General features: G+C 41.8%; 3 protein-coding genes across 3 annotated transcripts; all 3 read left to right on the top strand.

Moving 5' to 3' along the window:
* The first annotated feature begins 1,964 nt into the window (after positions 1-1,964).
* LOC140766696 (transcription factor MYC2-like) lies at positions 1,965-4,476 on the top strand. Its single transcript, XM_073106247.1, has one exon. It carries the CDS (start codon positions 2,148-2,150, stop codon positions 4,056-4,058), a length of 1,911 nt encoding a protein of 636 aa, XP_072962348.1. The 5' UTR covers positions 1,965-2,147; the 3' UTR covers positions 4,059-4,476.
* Positions 4,477-6,903: 2,427 nt separating this feature from the next.
* LOC140766988 (protein HAIKU1-like) lies at positions 6,904-10,929 on the top strand. The gene is made up of 2 exons (XM_073106718.1): positions 6,904-8,152; positions 10,222-10,929. The coding sequence occupies exon 1, from the start codon at positions 7,087-7,089 to the stop codon at positions 7,984-7,986; it is 900 nt and encodes a 299-aa protein (XP_072962819.1). The 5' UTR covers positions 6,904-7,086; the 3' UTR covers positions 7,987-8,152; positions 10,222-10,929.
* A 943-nt stretch (positions 10,930-11,872) lies between these two features.
* LOC140766784 (uncharacterized) lies at positions 11,873-21,444 on the top strand. The gene is made up of 7 exons (XM_073106427.1): positions 11,873-12,118; positions 12,695-12,899; positions 12,993-15,211; positions 16,976-16,980; positions 17,967-18,111; positions 18,561-18,804; positions 18,904-21,444. The coding sequence occupies exons 1-7, from the start codon at positions 12,090-12,092 to the stop codon at positions 21,133-21,135; spliced, it is 5,079 nt and encodes a 1,692-aa protein (XP_072962528.1). The 5' UTR covers positions 11,873-12,089; the 3' UTR covers positions 21,136-21,444.
* The last annotated feature ends 1,579 nt before the right edge of the window (positions 21,445-23,023 follow it).

Raw genomic sequence — 23,023 nt, 5'->3', positions numbered from 1 at the left:
ATATGTAATATGATACTAAATTTTTTTATCTTTATTTTTTTATTATAAGAATATATACTTTAGAGCTAATTTGTATAAATTTAAATAAATGAATCTATAATAATAAAATATTATTTTAGTTAAATTAATTTCATCGCTAATAATGTGTGAACTCTATTTATAAGTTAGCTCAAAGCTAATAAAATAATTATGTCAAATACATAATATTTTTAACACAATCAATTCTAATAGAATTTATAGATATCTTCTCTCCATAACTAAAGAGGTCATAGAGTCTATTATAATCTCAAATAATTATTCTGGTTTAAATTTATTTGGTGATACGGTGGCTATTATATATATATATATATAGTATTGAATCAAAATTGTCAGCACTTATAGGTGTAGAGGTAGTTTAATCTCGTTACTTTTCACGGTCAAGTTTGTTCATCAGAAGCTACAAGCAATCTAAACAAATGGGATTTAAAAATGTCAAGGTAAACGTTGGCTAACTCGAATGATATTGATTTATGGTGCTGTGTATAGGGGGGTGGGAGTGGGACCTGATACATCTCCCCTGGCTGGGGATAAGGACTAACACGTTCTCCACGTGGAATTCTAGATGACTTTTTGTTTAAAAATATAAAATAAATAAACCTACGATAAAAGCATCTGCTCTTATTCGGTCCTTTTAGCTGTGAAGCAGATCGCCACTAATAATTAAAGAGGAAATGTATACGTCCATCAGATAGATAGAAGCCTTTGGTTACCACTTACCGCCTGCTCTATTTATGTGATGACTATGCTTGATTAATTGCTCTGATGCTACTGTAGCTTATTGAATAATTGAAATTTAGTTTGCCTATGTCTATCGAAAGCTCAATCTTACAAGTAAAACTATGCAATCATGGTCAGGGATTTTCTCTTTTCCTGAGTGTTGGTGGTGGAATAGGGAGGACAAAGAGAGTAAGTTAGGGCTCACTTGTTTATGGGATGTCTTTATGTAACAAAATATGTGATATATTTGCTTAGCTTTTTGGGTACAAAGAGAAGCGGGAATATATTCGTTGATAGGAACCGTGTTAAAAAAAAACATGATTATATTGTGTTGTGGTTTTTATTTTACTGTATTATATATATATAAATAAATATTGTACAATGGGAAGTAACATGGTGGGTGTGACTCGGACCAGAGCTGACCGAGACCGAGTGAGAAATAATGCGAGGTAGTTAGTGTTGATGCACCCAATAATTAAAAAGTAAATCCCCTCCGTAACTAAAGATTAACGAGTGGCTCACGTCAACGTGACGGCCCTCTCAGACTCAGTCCATCTCAATCTCCTTTCGTTGTTTCCTTTTTTAAAAAATAATAATAAAAAAATTTAACGAAGCTATCGATACTGTAAGCGCGCATCTATGATTGTTGATTGCACCAAGGGAGGAAAAAAAAAAGGAGGCGTATAACTTTATCACATGCTAAAGCAGCTTGCTGCACGTGACGACGAGAAAATAAAAATAAAAACGTTGTTTTCGTTCCGACACCAGCGAGCAAAACGTGCTGGCCTTTGAAATTTCCATGGAACCATCATCGCCCATTAGATTAATATGTCCTATACCTCCGCTATACTCCAAAACTAGGCCTCGATATTTTTAAATCGATCCCTTCTCTATTCTTCTCTCTCTGTTTTTTATTTTTTATTTTTATTTTTATTTTTAATCGCGCATCGCGCCGAGACCCCGGCGGCCGTGATGGACGGCTGATATTAACAGTGGCTCGATCCGAACAGTGCGAGCTTATCTCCTGAGACGCACGTGGGCCAACGCGGGGTCAAACAAGCCGGCCGTGGCCTCTCGAATAGGGTCACGTGGCGGCTACTACTAGTAGTGGCTTTTTGGTAAATTGACTACTCCCGCAGTAAAAGGTCGAATGGTTAAAAGATGAAAACACAAACTTAGGCTAAATGAAGTCTAAATTACGCATCCGGGCTAAATGAAATGTGAAAGGGACCTCCCACGGTGGTAGCTCTAAAGAATTCAGCAAAAGCCACAGCCTTCCATTCCCCTCTCACCTCGTCCTCCTCCCCTCTCTCTCTATCTCTCTCCTCTCCTCCCTCCCCTTCCTCGCCAAAACCATAGGTTTTGGGGGCGAGTCCGTGACCTGAAGGTGGATGATGAATCTTTGGACTGACGACAACGCCTCCATGATGGAGGCTTTCATGGCGACCACCGACCTCCAGGGCTTCCCATGGGCGTCCTCGTCTGCGGTGGCGACGCCGCCGATGGCTGGTCAGGTGGCCACACCGGCTCTTTACTTTAATCAGGAGACGCTGCAGCAGAGGCTTCAGACGCTGATCGAAGGAGCTCGCGAGAACTGGACGTACGCGATCTTCTGGCAGTCGTCGGTGGATGTGGCGACCGGGGCGTCGCTCCTCGGATGGGGGGATGGGTACTATAAAGGCTGTGAGGAGGACAAGCGGAAGCAGCGGGCGGCAACTTCGGCTGCGGATCAGGAGCACCGGAAGAAGGTGCTCCGCGAGCTCAACTCGCTCATCTCCGGCGGCGGTGGAGTCGACGACGCGGTGGAGGAGGAGGTGACCGACACCGAGTGGTTCTTCCTCGTGTCCATGACGCAATCCTTCATCAACGGAACGGGCCTCCCCGGCCAGGCCTTCTTCGCCGGCGCGCCTACGTGGATCACCGGCGGCGATCGGCTCTCCATGGCACAGTGCGAGCGGGCACGCCAGGCCCAGGCGTTCGGTCTCCAGACCATGGTGTGCGTCCCTGTCGGGAGCGGCGTGCTCGAGCTCGGATCCACCGTGCTCATCTTCCACAGCTCCGAGATTATGAGCAAGGTCCGCATCCTCTTCGACTTCAACTCCGTCGAGGTCCCTGCTGGAGTTGGATCTTGGATCGCCGCGGCTTCAGCGGCTACACCGCCGCCTCCGGCGACCACGGCCGATCAAGGCGAGACAGATCCGTCCATGCTCTGGCTCTCAGATCCGTCGGTGATCGAGATTAAGGATCCGCCCACTGCGGAGATCTCCGTCTCGAAGCCCCAGATCCAAATCGACAGCAACCCCAGCTCGAGCACCCTCACAGAAAACCCTAGCTCCTCGATCCAGATCCACCAAACTCACCACCACCACCATCAACAACAGAAGCAAAGCCCCCAATCTTTCTTATTCTCCTCCGAATTCCAATCCAACTCCTCCACCCCTCTTCAATCATTCAAGCCAGAGTCCGGCGAGATCCTAAACTTCTCGCACCACACCATCGGCGCCTCCGCAGCCGACGACGCTAAGAAATCAAAGCGCACTACATCCCGAGGCAGCAACAACGACGAAGGCATGCTCTCCTTCTCCTCCGCTCCCGCCGCCCGCCCTTCCACCTCCCCGTGCCCAGTCAAGTCCGCTTCCTATCACTCGGATCTCGAGGCATCCGGCGTGCGCGAGGTCGAGAGCAGCCGAGTAGTCGAGCCCGAGCCGGAGAAGCGCCCCAAGAAGCGCGGGCGCAAGCCGGCAAACGGCCGCGAGGAGCCGCTCAACCACGTGGAAGCCGAGCGGCAACGGCGGGAGAAGCTCAACCAGCGATTCTACGCCCTCCGCGCCGTTGTTCCCAACGTCTCGAAGATGGACAAGGCCTCCCTCCTCGGCGACGCCATCTCCTACATCAACGAGCTCCGCGGAAAGCTCCAAACCCTAGAATCCGACAAGGAATCGCTCCAATCCCAGGTCGACGTCCTCAAGAGGGCCCCATCCCGTCCATCCCCGCCGTCCGATCAGGATTTCAAGATGATGAACGGCGGCGGTCCGAGGTGCCTCGGGGTAGAAATCGAGGTAAAGATACTCGGGCTCGAGGCCATGATCCGTCTCCAGTGCCACAAAAAGAACCACCCCGCTGCGCGCTTGATGGCGGCGCTTAAAGACCTCGACTTGGACGTCTACTACGCGAGCGTCTCGGTGGTGAAGGATCTGATGATCCAGCAGGCGACGGTTAAGATGTCGAGCCGCGTGTACACGCAGGACCAACTCACCGCCGCGCTGTACTCCCGCGTGGCCGAGCCGCCGAACGGGAGGTAACCCCCCCTTCCATATTCGATCGGTTCTCACTCAATTCGTATCGGAGGGAAGAGTTCTTTTTTTCTTCTTCTTTTTCCTAATCTTAAGCGTCCGCGAATTATAAATCGGTGCCGTGTTTATAAATTATAAGATAAATGGAGGAGGTAAGTGCTGCTTCAGCTGTGTTGTAGTTTGTACACTAGGACTGGAACGTGGTGTCTTCTCTGTTGTAATGGAGAGTGCTTTTAGTTAATTTCGTCTGTAAATTCTTATAGATAGTTTAAGATATCCAATGCTTAGTCTAATCCTCCTCAATGCTAGAGAAATTTGATTATTAGAGAGAGAGAGAGAGAGAGAGAGAGAGAGAGAGAGAGAGTGTGTGATTGTGTTCACGTGCTACTTCACCAGTAATGAACATTATCTTGCACTCCTGTGGAAAGATAGCTTCGCTGTTGTTGTTTGGTGTTTGCTTAAAGTTGCTAAGTTAGTCCAAGTACTGGGCCCTTTGAAAGTTGCCCTCAGTTTGGATGCTTTCGCAGGGGAGAAGAACACAAAGAAAGGAGGCGAATGAGTGTAAGAAAAGAGGAGAGGAGAAGGAAAATTAAAAACATAAATAAGTAGATTAGCCTAATCTTAGAATGACAATAACTTTCGACTGATCCTGATCTGTGCGGGTCGGTCTTGACCCCTTTGAGATGGGTGTAAAGGAATATGAGCGAGTTGACTTCAGTTCAACCTTTGACTCAGTGAAAATTAATTTTGAGCTTAATTTTGTATTCATACTCAGTTTAAGTCGAGCTAAACCCAAATCTAAATCAAACTCAAGCTGAGTTAGTCTTTGTCGGACCTTAGGCTATTTTTCAAGCCGAGCTGGACCAAGTTTAACATGCTAAGTTTTTAGCCTTATATATAATATATATATATATATATATAATATTAATAAAATAAAATTTGAGCCCAACTCGAATGCCTATCCTAAAATTATATTTATGTCTGGAGTAAACTCGAGTTGCATCAAGTTTGAAGTTAAACAGAGCCAGAGATGCTTGACACCCCTACCAAAGGTCAACACGAACTGATGAACCCCAACCCTCTCTAATTAGCTTTCATGCATACTCACATAAAAAGATAAGATCCGTATTTATATTCCTTTCTGTCTTCCGTTCGTTTTACAAGGAATTCGATTACAATATTCTCCGAATATATTCCAGTTAATGATTAGGGAAGGTTTGGTCGATCGTCAATATGGCCTTGATCATAGATGTCATGGTTAATGTAAGATGCTAATATATTACTGTTGGGATTGCCATTAAGTCAAGGAACAAATCTTTCCATGTTTTTGTTTCAAGATCTATCTCAATCAACTTATTGCGTAGACATACACCAGAAGATTACCAGCATATGCTTCAGAATCTGAATCTGAATGTAGATTGAGCTGTGTGTACACAGATTAATCCACAGTGAATCATGGCGAAGACGTCCTCATTAGAAGGTCAGTGTATGGGTCACTGAGACACCAGTGTAACCAGTATTAAGATCATAGCACTTGATGAACTTTTATACACTTTCCAAATAATTTTAGTCAAAATTTCTTTCCAGTGGATCATATATATGGAGCTCCAAAGGGTGGCATTCTGTGACTCTATCTGATCCATCTTAGCACGGTTAAAAAAAACTAGGTTGCTTTGAGTCCATGGGCTTAAATGCTCACAGATTACAGTCCAGATGGTTGATTACTGGTGCCTGTTTTCTGGTACCAATTTCGATATTAAGAAAGATTACTTCTTATCAGTTTGAATAAAACTAATAATAACTGGGGCTATTAACAGTGATAGATTTAGTTGAGATGAGGGATATAAACTAATTCATTGTATAGTATACTTTTTTTAAAGTTTGCTCTGTGACGAAGTGGTATATGTGATAGTCACACATATAGATCATATATAATATGTGCATAGAGAGATTTCAATTGACGACGTGTCATTCGCTTCCAGCTCCAGAGCAATTAACGTTTCGTACAAACTTTTCTCACCTAAAATGTTTGAACTTCCTTACCTCAATAGATCTTACAACTATGACTTGACAACCAATCATGGGCTGTCAGGCACCCAGAAAAGGAACCCCCCCCCCCCCCCCTCACTGTAGCAATTATTAATAAATATATGTCATCTTATTAGTAATCATAGTCATAGTTATTCAACTAAACCCTTAACACGCTACCCACCCCTATGTGTCACAGTCTTGATATTATTGTTATCGTTAGATCTAAGTCCCGTTTTGAAACGGAGACCACTTCATTTCGGATTCACTCTACCAGTCAAAGATCCGTGCAACTATTCGGGGAGGGGATAAAAGAACAAGAGTATTCCCACGTCAGCATATCACTGGGTGACTAGTATCTCTACCATTCACCCACCCAATAACTAACCCCAACAAACAATCCGAACCTCTCTTCCTTCTCATGCAACTAAGCATGGTAAATTATAGTAATAAAAGCCTCTTATATATAACGGTACATCTGGACCGAACTAACTGGATTGACTTATAACTAAGAAAAGTTGGACTATGACTTCTCTCCCAAAACAGACTTCGCTTCTTCTCCCCTAAAGCTTATTTTGATTAGCTTTAAATAAATAGGATTTAATTAAGTGAGTTATCTAATAATACATTAATCTGAGTTTTGCGATCAATTTTGAAATCTAAATAATTAAATAGAAACTAATGTCAGGTGGTGGTGGTGGTGGTGGGGATTTGGGGGAGTTTAATAGTCGCAAAGTCTTTTACATTTGTCGAGTAGAAAATTTCCTTGGGCTTGCCATTCTATTTGCCTCCCTATTTCCCAACTCCTCGACTATTTCCAGATTCTTTCACTTCCAGGAAGTCAAATAATACTCCCAAATCCTCCCCACCTCTCTTTCCCTTTTTCCTCTTTCCTCTTTCCTCTTTCCTCTTTCCCCATCCTACCAAAAAGAAAAATCTCTTCTAATCCAACCACTCCTCCTCTTCTTCGATACCTCACCTCATTCTATTTAGGAAGAAAGTTAGGGTTATGGATCAATCCAAGAACCACCATCATCACCACAACCACCAGCAGCATCTCGGAGTCAACAAATTGGGGAAGAACATCCGGAAGAGTCCGCTCCACCAGCCGAGCTTTGCGAGCAATCCCCGGCCGCCACATCCGCAACCTCCGCCTCTGGCCCCGCCGCAGCAGCCGCAGCCGCAGGTGTACAACATCAGCAAGAACGACTTCCGCAGCATCGTCCAGCAGCTCACCGGGACCCCGTCGAGAGATCCCCCGCCTCCCAATTCTGCCCCGCCTCCCCGCCCGCCGCAGCTGAGGCCGCCGAGCACCCGCCTACACAAGATCCGGCCGCCGCCGTTGACTCCCATCGCCCGGCCCCCTCCCCCGCCCGTCGCTGCGCACCCCAATCCTCCATACCAGAACCCTAACCCTAATCCTATTCGCCCTCCCAATTTTACCCATCCTTCCTTCTTCCCCCGCCCGGTAACTCCCCCTGGCGCCACTACTCCTCCCGGCTGGACCGAAGCCCAGGTCTCCGCCTACATGCGGTACCTCGAAAGCTCGCTTCTCGATAGTGGCCGCACTCCGGCGCCCGGGCTGCTGCCTTCCCCCGGCTTTCCTCCAACCCCGCCGGGGTTGCAGTCGGCGTTGCCATCCCCGAGCGCGTTCCTTAACCTGCTCTCGCCCAAATCGCCCTACCCGTTGCTCTCGCCGGGTTTCCAGTATCCTCCGCCGTTTACTCCTAACTTCTCCTTCTCGCCGTTGCCCCAGCCGGGGATCTTGGGGCCCGGCCCGGGGCCGAGACCAGGGCAAGGACCACCTCCGCCGCCTTCTCCTGGGCTATTGTTTCCACCGTCACCGTCGGGGTTCTTGTCGCCTTCGGCTTTCTTGCCCCTCCTCAGCCCTAGGTGGAGGGACATGTAGGCATGCATCCGATCATGGGCAGTGTAACAGTGGCAACTTGTTCTGCTTAGACACGATATAAATTAAGGCAAACATGTACAAGAATGGAAGATGATGATAGCTAGTTGAGATCCAGGGCTGGCCTTCTTGGAGTTCGACTGACTGGAGATGGAGCCAGAGATGAGAGGTAGGTGCATTAGATACTGTTAATTTCTGTATCATTAACGACTTAATGTTGTTAAATGCTTGTATTTAACTGTATAATTGGAAGTCTGAAACTAATGCATTCATTTACTTTGGAATTCTGATAACGTGAACTTCTTGAATAATAGCAATCTGGTTAACTGTCATCTTTTTCCAAATGGCCTAATATGATTGCCCAAGAAGTATCCTTATCACAACATCAGATTCTGGTTAACTGTCCTCTTTTTTTCCAAATGTCCTGATATAATTGCCCAAGAGGTTTCCCTATTACAACATCAGTAATTTCTGGCTGCTGTCTTATACGAGAAACTTATTGCTGTCTATCTGAATGGATTCTTTCTCAGATAATCATTTGATTTCTGTTAGCCCTGTTTTCTTACTGATATGATGGAAAAGTTCTTATCTAGAGGTCATCTTATTTTGGGGTTTTATGATGATTTTCTATTTGTCATGGAATAGTGCATGGTACCACGAGTAGGCCTAGAATTTTAGCTTTTCTTTGGATAAATATCAGCGTGTTACTTTGACTTCTAATGTTTGAGACTATGGATGGAGCATTAATCTATGGAAGTTATCTATGAGGCTGTTTGGCATCATGCATCTCAAGATTCTGCATCTGTGGTGTCAAATGAGAAATCATCATAAATATCTTCTTCCCATCAAAGGTTAAGAGCATTTATTTTGACATCCATTTATATTAAGTGTATGTCAATATGCTGCACAGGACCTAACCTGGGACTAGGAAAAGATATGTCACGAGATTCATAACCAAAAATTGATTTTGATATTGCACTTCTGTGTAGTTGCAGTTTTCCACATACATAAAACCAAATGACTCCTATATATATTTTTTGGCTAACTCTTTGCATTTGATGCTTGATCTTGGTGCAATTAATGGTTCTTAGTTTTGAAATAGCAGTTTGCTTTTATTAGGCATTCTTTTGAATTATTAGTTGTTTTTATCTCCTCTTAAGTACTTTGGGCTCTCTCCGTTATATACAATCTCTCTTGGAAGAAATCTTAATTATAGATTAAGAGACTATCATTTTCTTCGTGATCAAGTGAGTTCAATTTTGGTTCACATTTGTTTCCTTTCTATTGATTGTAGACAAGCAGGACGTAGAACTACTTTGTAGATTGAAGTCTGAGAGTTGCTAATTTATTTACTCAACTGTTGTTGCTCACTCACAATAAACTTATTGTGATTTTAACATCAAATAACTTGATCCTCAGAATTTCTGGCTTGTGCAGCTATGCTTATACATGATATCTTTCTACTTGGTGCTGCTACTGTTCTTTTTTCATTCTGTGTTAAAACAACAAACTTGGAGTGTTCGTTAATAGCAGCACTCCTTGTTCAGCTATATCATCTACATGTTCAGGCCATCTCATTGGTTATTGGTCTTAAACTATTGGTTGGCCTATTATAAGCAAGAAGGAAACCTGTTGAAGGCTATGTGGTTCCTAATGTCCTAGTCTGTGAAATCCTTTGTTTGAGGGACCTAAGCATGATCAGTAATTTCTCTAATATGTTAGGGATCATAAGCGTTCCAAATCGTGGTTTATGGACTAGACATTAAAGTGGATGTCACAAAAAATATTCAGAGAAACCAACAGGTTGATTGTTTAGGTCATTCCAGTACAACGAAAGTACATGCTATGTATGTGTGTATTGGTTTGTACAATAGTGTTAATCGCAGACATGTAAGGCTGAGAAGTGTGGTTCATGAAGCATGCTTTTGAAATCAATATGTAAGAGTGTAATCTGTGTTTGAGAATCTGAATTTGTGGTATGGTGTATGCAATATTTGACAATTTTGCTATATCATTTAGGTAAGCAGTACATTTATCCTTGCACCGATATACATTTTAAAACCACCTTTTGTTTGATCTTTGACTTCTTCATTATTCTTGAATGGAGCATCTATTGGATCTGCCTATTGCTTGATCTTGACTTCTTTTTTTGCCCAACTAGTGTCATGCTGTTGCTTAGTCTGTGCTACTAGACTTTGCATGGATGTGAGCCATCTAAACTCTTTGCTTGTTGGCTAGGTACATGTCCATGTGCAGCCACACAGCCATCAGGGCCGATCTTTGGGATTTGCATTTTGTCATGGCTTCTTAGGATTTGAAAATAAATTTGATAGTATAGGCCATATGGATGGCTTCCCTCAGTTCTCTGCATATAGCCGTACGCATGGAGTGAATTTATCTGCATCATAAGACCCAGATGAATTGTTTTATGTCTTGGCACTAGGGCCTGTGTTTTTTTCCTTATGCAATTTCGCATTTGCTACTGTTCTCATTCTGCTTCAGAGATTGTCATTTTTCCAAGCTTATCTATTCCCATGGTCAACTAGAACCTATTACACAATGATAAATGTTTTGAAGATAGGTAGTTTTTGTATCCAATAGTACCTCTCTCTCTCTCGGTCACATTCATTGGTTGTAGGTATTCTCTGGTAGGAATGACATCTTATAATGCCATAATTGTAGTTGGCAGAAATGTTTGTGCAGATAGTTTGAAGGCTCAAGCATTCACAAAGTTTATTTGAAGCTAGATAGATTTGATTCACCTGATATAGACAAATGTGGATTTGGTTTGGTAGTGCTAGGAGTCCTATCTTAGAATTTGGCCTCACCCATCAGTTATATGTTTACCTAGAGCTTGAGATTCTTTGTTAGGATAGTAGCTGATTTACACGAGCCAATTGCCTGTGAAGCTAGTAAGGCAGTCACCCATTAGCTCAATGAGTGGTGTATTCAGATTTACAGATTCTGCAGATGGCTGAGTGGACTTATAGAGATATTGAACAACTTCTATTTTTCAAGTTGAATGTTTCAATCCACTTGGAATGTTAATTTGTTCTCTTTCAGATATAGATTATGCTTATTTGATTGTATCTTTGTAAGCAAAAGATGCTTCATTTTCTCTTAAGCCCTCCATTGTTTCTTCATTTTTATTTTATCTGTTTGAACTTGAGTACTCTCTGCTCTTCTTCTTTTGTTTCTTAAGCCCTTGGCACAGTGGTGGTGGCATGGCTCACCAATTGTGGCCCATCTTCCATGGAGTTCGTTTGGAATAATAAAAAGTTCTTCCATTTCTCCCAGCATATTTTGTCATCGTCTCTCAGAAGAGCGAGTGTACAAGCAAACAGAAGAAGTTGCTTAGAACTCTCGCTAACGACGAGACCAGATAGATAGATATATACAACCCCTGCGCCCCCCCCCCCCCCACCCACCTTTTCCATCTCTTATATTTTTACCGTTCTACGTTATTATATGGTTTCCATCTTGAGAGCATATTTGAATCTGCCACTTATATTCCTTCTCAAGTTAAGTACTTATTTAGAGGAGAAGCAAATACTAATTTCTTCTATTACCTTCCATGCCAACTAATTGATGCGGACGACATTTCGCTCTCAACTGCTGCTTCGTCACCAACGACGACGACGAAGATAGCATATGCATGTATATTTTCAACTCAAATCTATTATTAAATCCAGAGGTAATTTAAAATCTTGTCCGAATCGGATTTGACCGGTTAAAATCCTAAAGTTGTATATAACTAGCCAACTAGGTCACGACAATAAAGAAGGCGAAACAGATCAGGGTTAGCAAAATTTACCCGTTAACCCATTTTCTATCCGATCCCGTTTACGCTCACCGTACTTCTCTACTCAAAAAAAGTGTTCGTGGGCTACTGCAGTTGCTCAACTTCCCGGCCAGCTCAATATTTTTCAACTCTCTCTCTCTCTCTCTCTCTCTCTCCCTTTTTTATCGGTGACAAGCGCCTCCTTACCTACCTTCGCTCTGTATCCACCTCCACACTCACCACATCTTCCTCTGCGCATCCACTTTTCCACTCCACTTGGGCTCTGCGTCTCTCTCTCTCTCTCTCTTTCTCTCCGTTTCTCCTTATGGCGACAATGCTGCCTTCTAAGTCCAAGTGAGTCATCATATCGCATTAGATCTGTTGGGTTTACTCTTAAATTTCCTATTTGCCTTCTAGATGCGATCTTCCCTAGATTTTCTTGATCTTGCATGGGATTTGCACCTGGATTTCGTGAAATTTTCGTTTCTTTTCTTCTGTTTGTGCAAAAACATTACTCTTAGATTTCGTACTTACCCTTCAAGATGCGATTTTACTTGCATTTCCTTGATCTTGCGTGGGACTTGCACATGGGTTTGTTCTATCTCTTTTTTTGTTTCCCTTCCTTTATGTGCACAAAACAAGGGGGAAAAAACACCGATCCAGTGTCGCAATCTTGATTATTTCCTGGATTCATGTCTCCAACCTAGAATGGGTTTTTGTCAACAAATTAGTTCCTTTTTTCTCCATCCTGAGGCTTTTTACGCTTTTTTTTAAAGTGCAACAGTGCAATTTGTTAACCGGGTATCCTTGTTCTTTTATATTTGAATTGGTTCTCTTCCCATTAACAAGTGCTTTTTGGAATTTGCTTCCCGATCCGCTTTAGGATTATGTTCATTATGCAAAAAAGATCTGAGATTTGGATTTGAACAGATCTGGATTATCTGAAGCTTCAAATAACAAAAGGGCACCGGAAACCCCTAGGGTTTCGAAAGTGGGCAGGGCAGGATCTCTCAAATCAGAGGCCAATTCACCTTCACCTGTGCAAAATCCGCGCCATTCTGTCGATCGATCACCAAGATCAGTTGATTCAAAGCCTGCCGTTGAGCGACGATCCCCAAAAATTAGTACTCCTGATGTAAGATAAGCAAAGCCTTGTCATCTACTTTCCGTCCCAGTTCCTTACCAGTTTTAGTAAAGAAACTATTTTTGGTTTCGGTTTTGATTGCAGAAACAACCACGCCAAGTGAAGGGATCTGAGTTGCAAGCACAGCTAGTTCTTGTGCAGGAGGACCTGAAGAAGGCAAAGGAGCAATTGGCTTCTATTGAGAAGGAGAAGAACTGTATTCTTGGAGAACTGAAGGATGCTAAGAGATTGGCTGATGAGGCAAATGAGAAGCTTCAGGAGGCTCTTGTGGCTAAGAACAGAGCTGAAGAAGCCACTGAGATTGAGAAGTTCAGGGCTGATGAATTGGAGCAGGTGGGCATTGATGCTGCTCAGAAGAGGGAAGAGGAATGGCAAAAGGATCTTGAGAGAATCCAAAACCAACACGATGTTGATGTTGCAGCTCTTGCTTCCACCGAAAAAGAGCTTGAGAGGTTAAGGCATGAACTGATAATGAATAATGATGCCAAGAATGCTGCATTGGGCCATGCTGATGAAGCAATGCGAATAGCTGAGATAAATGCGGAGAAGGTGGAGCTCCTCTCAGGAGAGGTCGGCCGACTAAAAGCATTGCTTGATTCCAAAGTGGAGAGTGACACCAATCAAACTAGCGAGCTTGTTAAGAAATTGGAATCTGAAATTGCAGTACTGAAGGGTGAGCTTGAGAAAGCAAGAGTAGTTGAGGAGAAGTTGACCAAGATGGAAGCAATGACTGAAGAGCTCAGGGCCGAGTCCGCTGATGCGAAGAAGGCTGAATTAGATGCAGGCCGGCTAGTGGATGAGTGGAAGAACAAGGCGATGTCATTAGAGGTGCAGTTGGAAGAAGCTAATCTGTCCGAAAAGTTCAAGACAGATTCTCTTGCCTCCATTGCAAAACAGTTGGAGGAGAATGGTGCCTTATTGAAAGATAAAGAATCTGAAATTGCTGCTCTTAGAGAGAAGATGGAAATATTGGAGCTTGAGGTGGCTAGGCTCAAAACAGATCTTGATGAATCAAGTCAGCGTTTTGATGCTGTGCAGCAAGAAGTATTTGAATTACAGACGACTATTGAAGTTGTAAGAAACAAGCTTCAAACTTCAGAGGAGGAAAAGCTAGAGGCTTTAAGCAATGAGAAGATTGCAAGTTCAAAGATTGAAAGCCTGTCAGAAGAGAGGAACAAGTTACTCATTGAGCTGGAAACCACTAAAGATGAAGAAGAGAAAGCTAAAAAGGCTATGGAAGATCTAGCTGCGGCCTTGCATGAGGCATCTTCTGAAGCAAGAGAAGCTCAAGAAAGATTTTTGGCAAAAGAAACTGAGGAAGAGCATGCCCGTGCTCAGATAGGTGATCTCAAGTTGGCTCTGAAGAACACTCAGGAAAGTTATGAGGTAATGCTTGATGAAGCTAACTATGAGATAGTTTGCCTCCAGAAAACTATTGAAAGATTGGAAGAAGAAGCCAGTGACTATAAGGAGGAGTTGAACTCAAAAGACATTAATTTTGCAAGTTCAAGCAAACAATCAGAAGAAGAAATAGCTGCTGGGAGACTAGAAATGCACAAGGCAATGGAGTCACTGAGAGTTGCCGAGCATGACTTGCAAGCTGCAAAAGAGGATAATGCACACATACTGGATAAGTTGAGGCAAGTTGAATCTGCAGAAACTGAAGCCAACAAAGCTGTAGAAGAAGCAAAAGTTGAGAGTTTGCTGTTGAAGGAAAGATTATTGGACAAAGAGAACGAGTTGCAGAGCATTACTCAGGAGAATGAGGACCTCCGTATTCGAGAAGCGGCTGCTGTTCAGAAAATTAATGAGTTATCTGTTTTGCTTGCTGAAGCCAGAGAAAAGAAGACTGAGGTAAATGGGGAGAAATCTGACAGTGATGGAGAGCCCACACTTCCACTGAATTTAGTTGATTCTCCAGTGGAGAATTCACATGTTGATGGAACTGACAAACCAAAGCCAGAAACTGCCAATGGGTCCTGTAAGGATGAGATGAACGTGCAAGAGGAGGATAGCAATGGTAATGCTGAACAAGATGAAGCACTAAAGGCCGAAGTTCACATGAAAAGTGATAAGATAATGGAGAAGGACTTGTCGGCCGAGAGGGACCATGAGGCTGAGTCATTGGATGATGACTTAGACTCAAAGATGGATAATGACAGTTCTGATCATACAAATGGTTTGCCATCCGAGGATGTATATAATGGTCCAAATATGCTCATGAAAGAACAGCAACAGCAAAAGAAGAAGAAGCCATTGCTGCAGAAATTTGGGAGCCTGCTGAAGAAGAAAAATAGCCAAAAGTAGACAACCTACTCCAGCGCTGGTATTTGTTATTTGGTTTTGTTTGAATGTACTGTTGTGCTATGCATGTGTTAATTGGTTTCACTGTTCTACGATGCGTGCAAATAGTTTCGAGTGCCTATCTAAAGATTCATCATAGAGTGCGCCCGAGATTATCTCTTTTGTTCGGCTGCATATTTGCATTTGAGCACTAAGCAGTCGACACTTATTTTATGTCCTTGTTTTGTGATGTAGTTATTATGACATGTAATCATAGTACATCCAGATTTGAATGTAAACTTTGTTGCAGGCTAAATACTTGCTGCTTAGTATGTCAAATGTGAAAGTATTTGCACAGAGAATCTTAAGCATTAAAAACAGATTATGAAAGATTAAAATGCTTTAACAATTTAAAAGTAGCTAAGTAAAAGATTCTCATAAATAATGGAGCTAGTCATTAAAATCTCAATTCAGATAATTTAATGAAGTTAGTTATGTTCTATATAGGTGACCTAAAGAAATTCTTGGACATGACAACAAACCATGCACCTATGAGATGCTTTTAAGAGTTACATATTTCATCATGTGAGGCTCTGACATCTTTGATCTATTAATGGACTACTTTTAACTCCTCCATCAGCTTGGCATGCTTTGGCTCTGACATCTTTGATCCATTAGGGCCTATTCTTTCTTACACCTCTCAAAATCAAATGACCAGAACACCACTATCTAGATAATTTACTTCCTTAGGTCCATTATGTCCTTAGTTTCTTCCTTGAATTCTCCTATAGGCATTTGGGCTGTCTGTGGTATTATTGTAGACCGTTCAGTGTCTAGTCTTTACCTTCGTAATTTAAACTTCTTTTGACTACTTATATCTCCTCCACTTTATAAGGTTCTTTCTTGAAAAGGGCCTTTAAAGGACACTGTTTAATATTGCTGCTTCACTAAAAGTTTAGAATAGTAACAAACAAGAGGGGTAATTTAATGTCATTCTTGAGATGCGTATGCCAGAGCGGCATAAGAATTGCACAGGTATGCCATGCATTGCAGCATTAGTCGCCTATTAAATGCTGACCCAGGTTGCTCGTGCTGCAATTAACCCAAGTGATTAGTTGACTTAATGCATCATAGGCAAATATTTTTACTGCAGTAACTTACTTTAGAAGGTAATTAATGACCTTGCGTCCAATAATTGAGTATCTAATCCCCTAACCACCATTAGACAACAATATATCTTAAACAAGAAAAGGAGAGGTTAACAAAGGCAGTTCATGTTGCACATGCCTGGTGACATCGACATCCAGCCATGCCATATGGAAGGTAGAGATGATAGCTTTGGATGATGTGGAGCAACTACATTATTGCCATGAGGGGGATCAAACATAACAGCTCAATTTATGGACTTTTTATTTCTTTCTTTCTTTGAGCACATGTTATAAAGCCCACACCAGTTCATAATGCATTCATACTTCATGACTTGAATCCATCACATCAGGATAATATATGACAAACTTCTACTGTATAAATACATAACTATGATAGAAAATAATGTTCCATCCATATGAAGTATTTTGGTTATGATAACAAGATTTAGTTATATATATATATAAGTGGGACAATCTAGTGTCAACTAGATTTAAAGGTGGAAAGCAACATGACCTCCACTTGAAATGGACTAAAGGCAACCAACTATATGGTTACAAGAAAAAAGTTATGCTATGTATGTTTGTATCAGCCTTCTTTGCTAGCTTTTATGTTTTCTTGTCTTGCTTCCTTTGCAGAGAAGGTGAAGGAAGAGAGATCTCAAAAGTGAAATCATAGTTATGGCAGTAACAATTAACAAATTTCATTTCTAAACTCATATAAACTTTATCTAAACCTTTTAGATTGCCAAGAGTGATGGTAAGACTTGCCTTCTTGTACTCAAATTATAATAATTTCAATTCTTGGAGGCTTGTGCACTGGTTATGCTGTAGTGGATTATGAAAAATGATAGTGTTTTTTTTTATGGTGACTAAATTCTTGTCATGTTTCAATCTACAGCTGAGATTGGAGTTATAAACTGCCAGATGAAGTACTATTTGATCTTTTCTCTTGGAGTACTATGGATCAGTGAAACACTTAGCTAACTGGGCTGTTCTTTTAGATCTGTACCTGGTTAGTGACAAAGATCCTTGAGTACAACTTTCCATCAAAAGGAATCAAATAGTAATTAGTTAACAAAACTTATGCGGAAGCCAACCAAAGAGGCCAAATTTCCAGGCTGCAGTAACTTCCTGCATTCTGGGCTGCAGAGGATCGATTGAGTTCGAAAGGTTGACTAGTCAATAAAGAACAAAAGGAGGTGGAATTTTTTGAGAACACCACCACCTCAAAGACTTCTCTCTGTGTCTCTCTTGGACTAAATAATATCCTATCAATTGTGTTTCTCATGGACTAAATAATATCCTATCAATTGGGTGAAGAAGTAGGATTCGAAGGATCACATCGTTATTTGGATATTCATGGGGCCCTTCTTTCCAAAATAAACTCCCTATTAAAAAAAGAAGAAGAAGAAGAAGAGAAGAAGAAGAGAAATGTAGGATAAAAATGTAAAAACGACTATATTACTATTTTGCATATATTAATATAAAATGAGGTGTGAAATGCAAATTACCGATATTTCTCATGGTGGGAAAGGGAGATAAAGAAAGTATTGTGCTACGTTACTGCAGCACAACTAACTCTTCGTGGCGACAACTTTTTCTTTGGAGCAGCTAAAATAATTAGTAGTCCTCCTTCCTCCTTCCTCCCTCCTCTTCCTCCTCCTCCTCCTCCTTTTTTATCCTTTTGCCGGCAATCGCATTGTCGGCAATTGCGCTACCGATTCCCACCTCTGCTCTTCCTTTGCGACCACGATGCTGGCCTCCAAGTCCAGGTACGTCTACTCTGCTCAGCAATCTTACCTTGCTGCTTAAATTTCCATTCATTCAATGCAAAATTGGGATCTTTTCAGCTTTTCTTCAAGGACTTCCGTAAGCATTGTGGAAAAAAAAGAGAGATCTTTTTCTTAGAACCAATGCAGGATGGGTTTGTTCTCGTTTAGCTTCTGGGTCTAAATTCCAATTTGGTTTACTGGGTATCCTTGATCTTAGCTTGGTTTGAGCTGTGTTTCTTCATAGTGGTTATCTACATTGCCTTTTTCATTATACGCTCAGGACTCTATATTCTTTCATTGTACTATGAGGCTTGTTTATATTGAATTACCCTAGATTCAACCAAATTTGCTTCTTGATTTGTATTGGGCCCTTGCATATTTTCTGTTGTTATGCGATGGATCTTGTGTGTGATTGTGGGAAGTCTCTAACTTTGGTATCTCGCAAGCAGATCTGGTGTATCTGAAGCTTCCAGTAACAAAAGTACACCACCGTCAAGTACCAAAACCACACTACTAGTTCCCAGGGTTGCCAGATTAAGCAAGACAGGACCCACGAAGTCAGACCATGATTCAGCTTCACCTCAGCATAATGCCCGTGTTCCGCTCGATAAATCGCCTGCATCAGTTGATTCGAAAAACACTGCTGAACGACGGTCACCTAAGATCACACCTAGGATCAATACCCCTTCTGATGTAAGAGAACGAGACTTTTGATATGTTCTTATCTGCTTTAATTACCAGTTTTGGTTCATTGCATCACTCCATCTTGTGGAATTTGGTTTTTGATCACAGAAGCAATCACAAATTTTGAAGCCATCAGAACTACAGGCACAATTGGCTGTAGTTCAGGAAGACCTGAAGAAGGCAAAAGAGCAATTGACTTTGATTGAGAAGGAGAAGACCCAAGTGCTCGAGGAGTTGAAGGATGCGAGGAGATTGACTGATGAGACACATGAGAAGCTTGAGGAGGCTCTTGCGGCTCAGATGAGAGCCGAAGAGACATCTGAGATTGAGAAGTTCCGGGCTATTGAATTGGAGCAAGCAAGCATTGATGCCGCCCAGCAGAAGGAAGAGGAATGGAAGAAGAGGCTGGAAGCCGTTGAAGAGAAACAAACTACGGATGCTGCAGCACTCGTTGCGACAACCAAAGAGCTTGAGCGAGTCAAGCATGAGCTGGCAAAGAGTGTTGATGCCAAGCATACCGCAATGAGCCATGCTGATGATGTGATAAAAATTGCTAAGCTCAATGCAGAGAAGGTGGAGCTCCTGTCTGCCGAAGTAAGCCGCCTGAAAGTGTTGCTTGACTCTGAGCTGGAGAGTAAAGCAAAGGAGGCAGCAGATATAATTAAGAGGTTGGAGTCTGAAGTCTCAGTGCTCAAAGCTGAGCTTGAGAAAGCAAAGGCAGCCGAGGAGAAGTTGACCGAGATGGAAACTTTGATTGAAGGGCTTACGATTGACGTTGCTAATGCAAAGAGGGCCGAGTCAGATGCAGGCCAGTTAGTAGATGAGTGGAAAATGAAGGTAGAGCTGTTGGAAATTCGGCTGCAGGAACTTGATCAGTCTAATAAATCTAAGGATGAGTCTCTTTCCTCTGTGATAGAAAAACTGGAAGAGACCAGTGCTCTCTTGCAAGATAAAGATTCTGATATCAGCCATCTTAAAGAGAAGGTAGAATTATTGGAACTTGAGGCGGCGAAGCATAAAGAAGGCGCTAATGAATCTAGTCAGCAATTTGATGCAGCTCAGCAAGAAGCACTTGAATTGAAGACAACAATCGAAGGTCTTAAATCAAAGCTTCAAACTGCAGAGGAGGCAAAGATGGAGGCCATCAACAATGAGAAGATAGCAACTTCAAAAATTGAAAGCATGTTGGAGGAGAGGAACAAGCTTCTCATAGAGCTTGAGACTACAAAAGATGACGGAGAGAAAGTTAAAAAAGCAATGGAAGATTTAGCTTCTGCCTTGCACGAGGTATCATATGATACAAGGGAAGCACAAGAAAGAGTTCTGGAAAAACAAGCCGAAATTGAGAATGCCCAATCTGAGATAGAAGAACTGAAGGCGACTGTGAAGAAGTGTCAAGAAAGTTATAAGATAATGCTCGATGAAGCAAATTATGAGACTGTTTGCCTTCGGAAAACTGTTGAGCAATTGGAAGCAGAAGCCAAAAACTCAAAAGATGACTGGCGTTTAAAAGAGATTTCTTTTATGAGTTCAGTCAATAAATCAGAAGAAGAGATGAGTGCCATCAAATTGGAAATGGATAAGGTACAAGAGTCACTAAGAGGTGCAGAGCGTGAAATACAAGCTGCAAGGAAGGACGAATCCCAATTGCTGAACAAGCTGAGACAAGTTGAATCTAAGATAGTGGAAGCCAACTTAACTGGGGAAGAAGCAAAGGCTGAGGGTTTTCGGTTGAAAGAAAGATTGTTGGACAAAGAGAATGAATTGCAAAGTATAATTCAGGAAAATGAAGAACTGCGAATTAGGGAAGCCGCTGCTTTAGCTAAAATTGATGAGCTTTCTGCATTGCTTTCAGAGGCCACAGCCAAGAAAGCTGAGGTAAATGATGCATTAACAGAGGCTGAAAAATCTACCGTACTGACAAAGTCAATCAGTCCTCCAGCGGAGAATGTGTATGAGGAAGTAGAAGTGATACCAACGTCAGAGGTACTCACAGTGGAAGTTGAGGAATGTCACAAGGACAATAAGAATCGATTAGAGGAGAATGGGAAAGAAAATGCTGATGAAGAGCCGGTTATAGTCGACATTAAAATGTGGGAGAGCAGCAAGATCATAGAGAATGACTTGTCCAAAGAAGGGGGACATGAGAGTGAATCAGTAGATGAAGAGTCAAATGTGGATGATAGTATTTTCAACCAGACAAATGGATCGTCCCTAGAGAAAATGGAAAGTAGGGAAACGTCACCGCCCAAGCAGCAGCAGCAAAAGCAAAGGAAGAAGAAGCCATTGCTGAAGAAATTTGGAAGCTTACTGAAGAAGAAAACTCACTGCACGACGTAGATGAGCAGCCTCTCTAGAAGTACTTCATGATTTAATGGTGTTATGCTTCGAGCGCTGTCACTCACGTTCATGCATGGTTTCTGATCCTTGCTGATTCTACTTGGTGCCCATCAGAAGAAGAAAAATTTGAAGGAACATAATTGTTGTATCAAAGATGTATCTCCAATCTTCTTTTTTTCCTTTTGTGATATTTAATGTTTGACGAGCATTAAGCAATCCATTCATGTTCCGATGACACAAATTCCTTGATTTGGGTTGTGAAGAGGGATACCATATTCTGAAACCTCTGTTCCTTAAAAACTTATAAATGCAATTATTTGTCATACTACTCTGAATTGTGGAATCAAACACACTCTGCATATGAAATCCTTGCCATTGTCATATTAGAATGATCTCAAATTCTCAACCACCATGGGCTAAAAATTCAAATAAACAAAGAACTGTAAAATAATTAAGGAGCATGCATGTTGCTGGTTGACTTGCTTAATCTCTTTCTATGTGCATAATTGAATAAAGCATAATATGCTATATCAACAAAGTAAGAGCCAATATAGCATCTTGATAGGACTGTCAGCCCTACATGTAGCCCAACCTCTCATGTGGTATCCTCCACCTTCTTCATGAAAAGTCAACAGAAGCATCAAATGATCAAAGTTTCAAATGTCTCCAGAAATAATTAAAGGCATCACATGGGTAGGTACTACATCCTTTTCTCTCCTATTGTTTTTGTTTTTGTTTTGTTTTTTTTTTGGGTGGGCAGTAGCAGCTTATGCTTGCATTTCGATTTCTTGCAATCTTTACACCTATATTTCTCAAATATGCAACCACTTCCCTTTGCTCTCTAAGCTTTTGTAACAGTTTGAAGGTTTCATCTACAGTAATGCGAGGCTTGCGGACAACTTTACTCCATCATGGACTGTCTGTTCTTTGGGATGGCATGGTCCCAGAATGCATGTCCAATTGAATAAAGTTATTATCTCGTTCTAATTAGTCACTTCCTGTGTCACTCTAAATGCAGCTTCTTCTTCTTTGGAATCTTCCTACATTACTGCTGCTGTTCGAAATGGTCCTAGAAAGCTGTAACTTGTTTTGGATAACACCTTCGCCCTTTTTGACCACTTTACTGACTTGTTACTTCAAGAATCTGATCCATTTACTTCCTTTGACTGTTTCAATTAAGACTTGTTCTGTACTTTTGGATCAAAATTATTTGATTTGATCCTCCTAAATGTTATTTTTTTTGGGGGGCGGTGGGGTTAAAAATTAATATAGCCAAAAACAAAATTAAATAGAAGAATGGGGCTTGCTTATCTCTCAAGAGGAGATTTACTAGGGGAAAGTATGAGAGGAGATCATTCGCCAACTAACGTTAAAAGTAGGAAATCATGGGACTGGGAGCTCATTGCTCAATCCTCTCACATGGTGTGTCTCTCTCAGTGGCAAAAGGATTAGTTTTCCAAAGACCAAAGACGACTAAATGATGAGTTTGCTGCAAAATAAGTGGAAATTTGTACAACTAGCGGTGCAGAGAATCCATCCGCTCCGATTAGGTCCTAGTTATGCATCATCACATATGTTGGTTGAAAGATAGCATGTTGCTTTCCTCGCCGTCTCCATCCGCTGCAGTCAAAGGTTTGCTTGCTTCCATGTGCAGTTGTCTTACTACTTATAAGAGTTGTTGACCAAAATGGACCTCTTTTTTTTCTATTTAAAAAAAAACTATTTACCATCCTAATTATTTATCCTTTATACAGTTAAGATAGAAAACTTAGTGTACTATTTTCCTACTAATAAAACATTTCTTTTTATTAAAAACTAGACTAATGCTGCAGGTTCTTTAATAAACCATCGCATTTTCCTTAAGAAGTAGTAAATAAATTGCCGGTAA

This window comes from Typha angustifolia, chromosome 9, assembly GCF_048772165.1.
Source record: "Typha angustifolia cultivar Huaian chromosome 9, ASM4877216v1, whole genome shotgun sequence".
NCBI classification, from domain to species: Eukaryota; Viridiplantae; Streptophyta; class Magnoliopsida; order Poales; family Typhaceae; genus Typha; species Typha angustifolia.
This window is presented reverse-complemented; position numbering and strand designations above follow the sequence as displayed.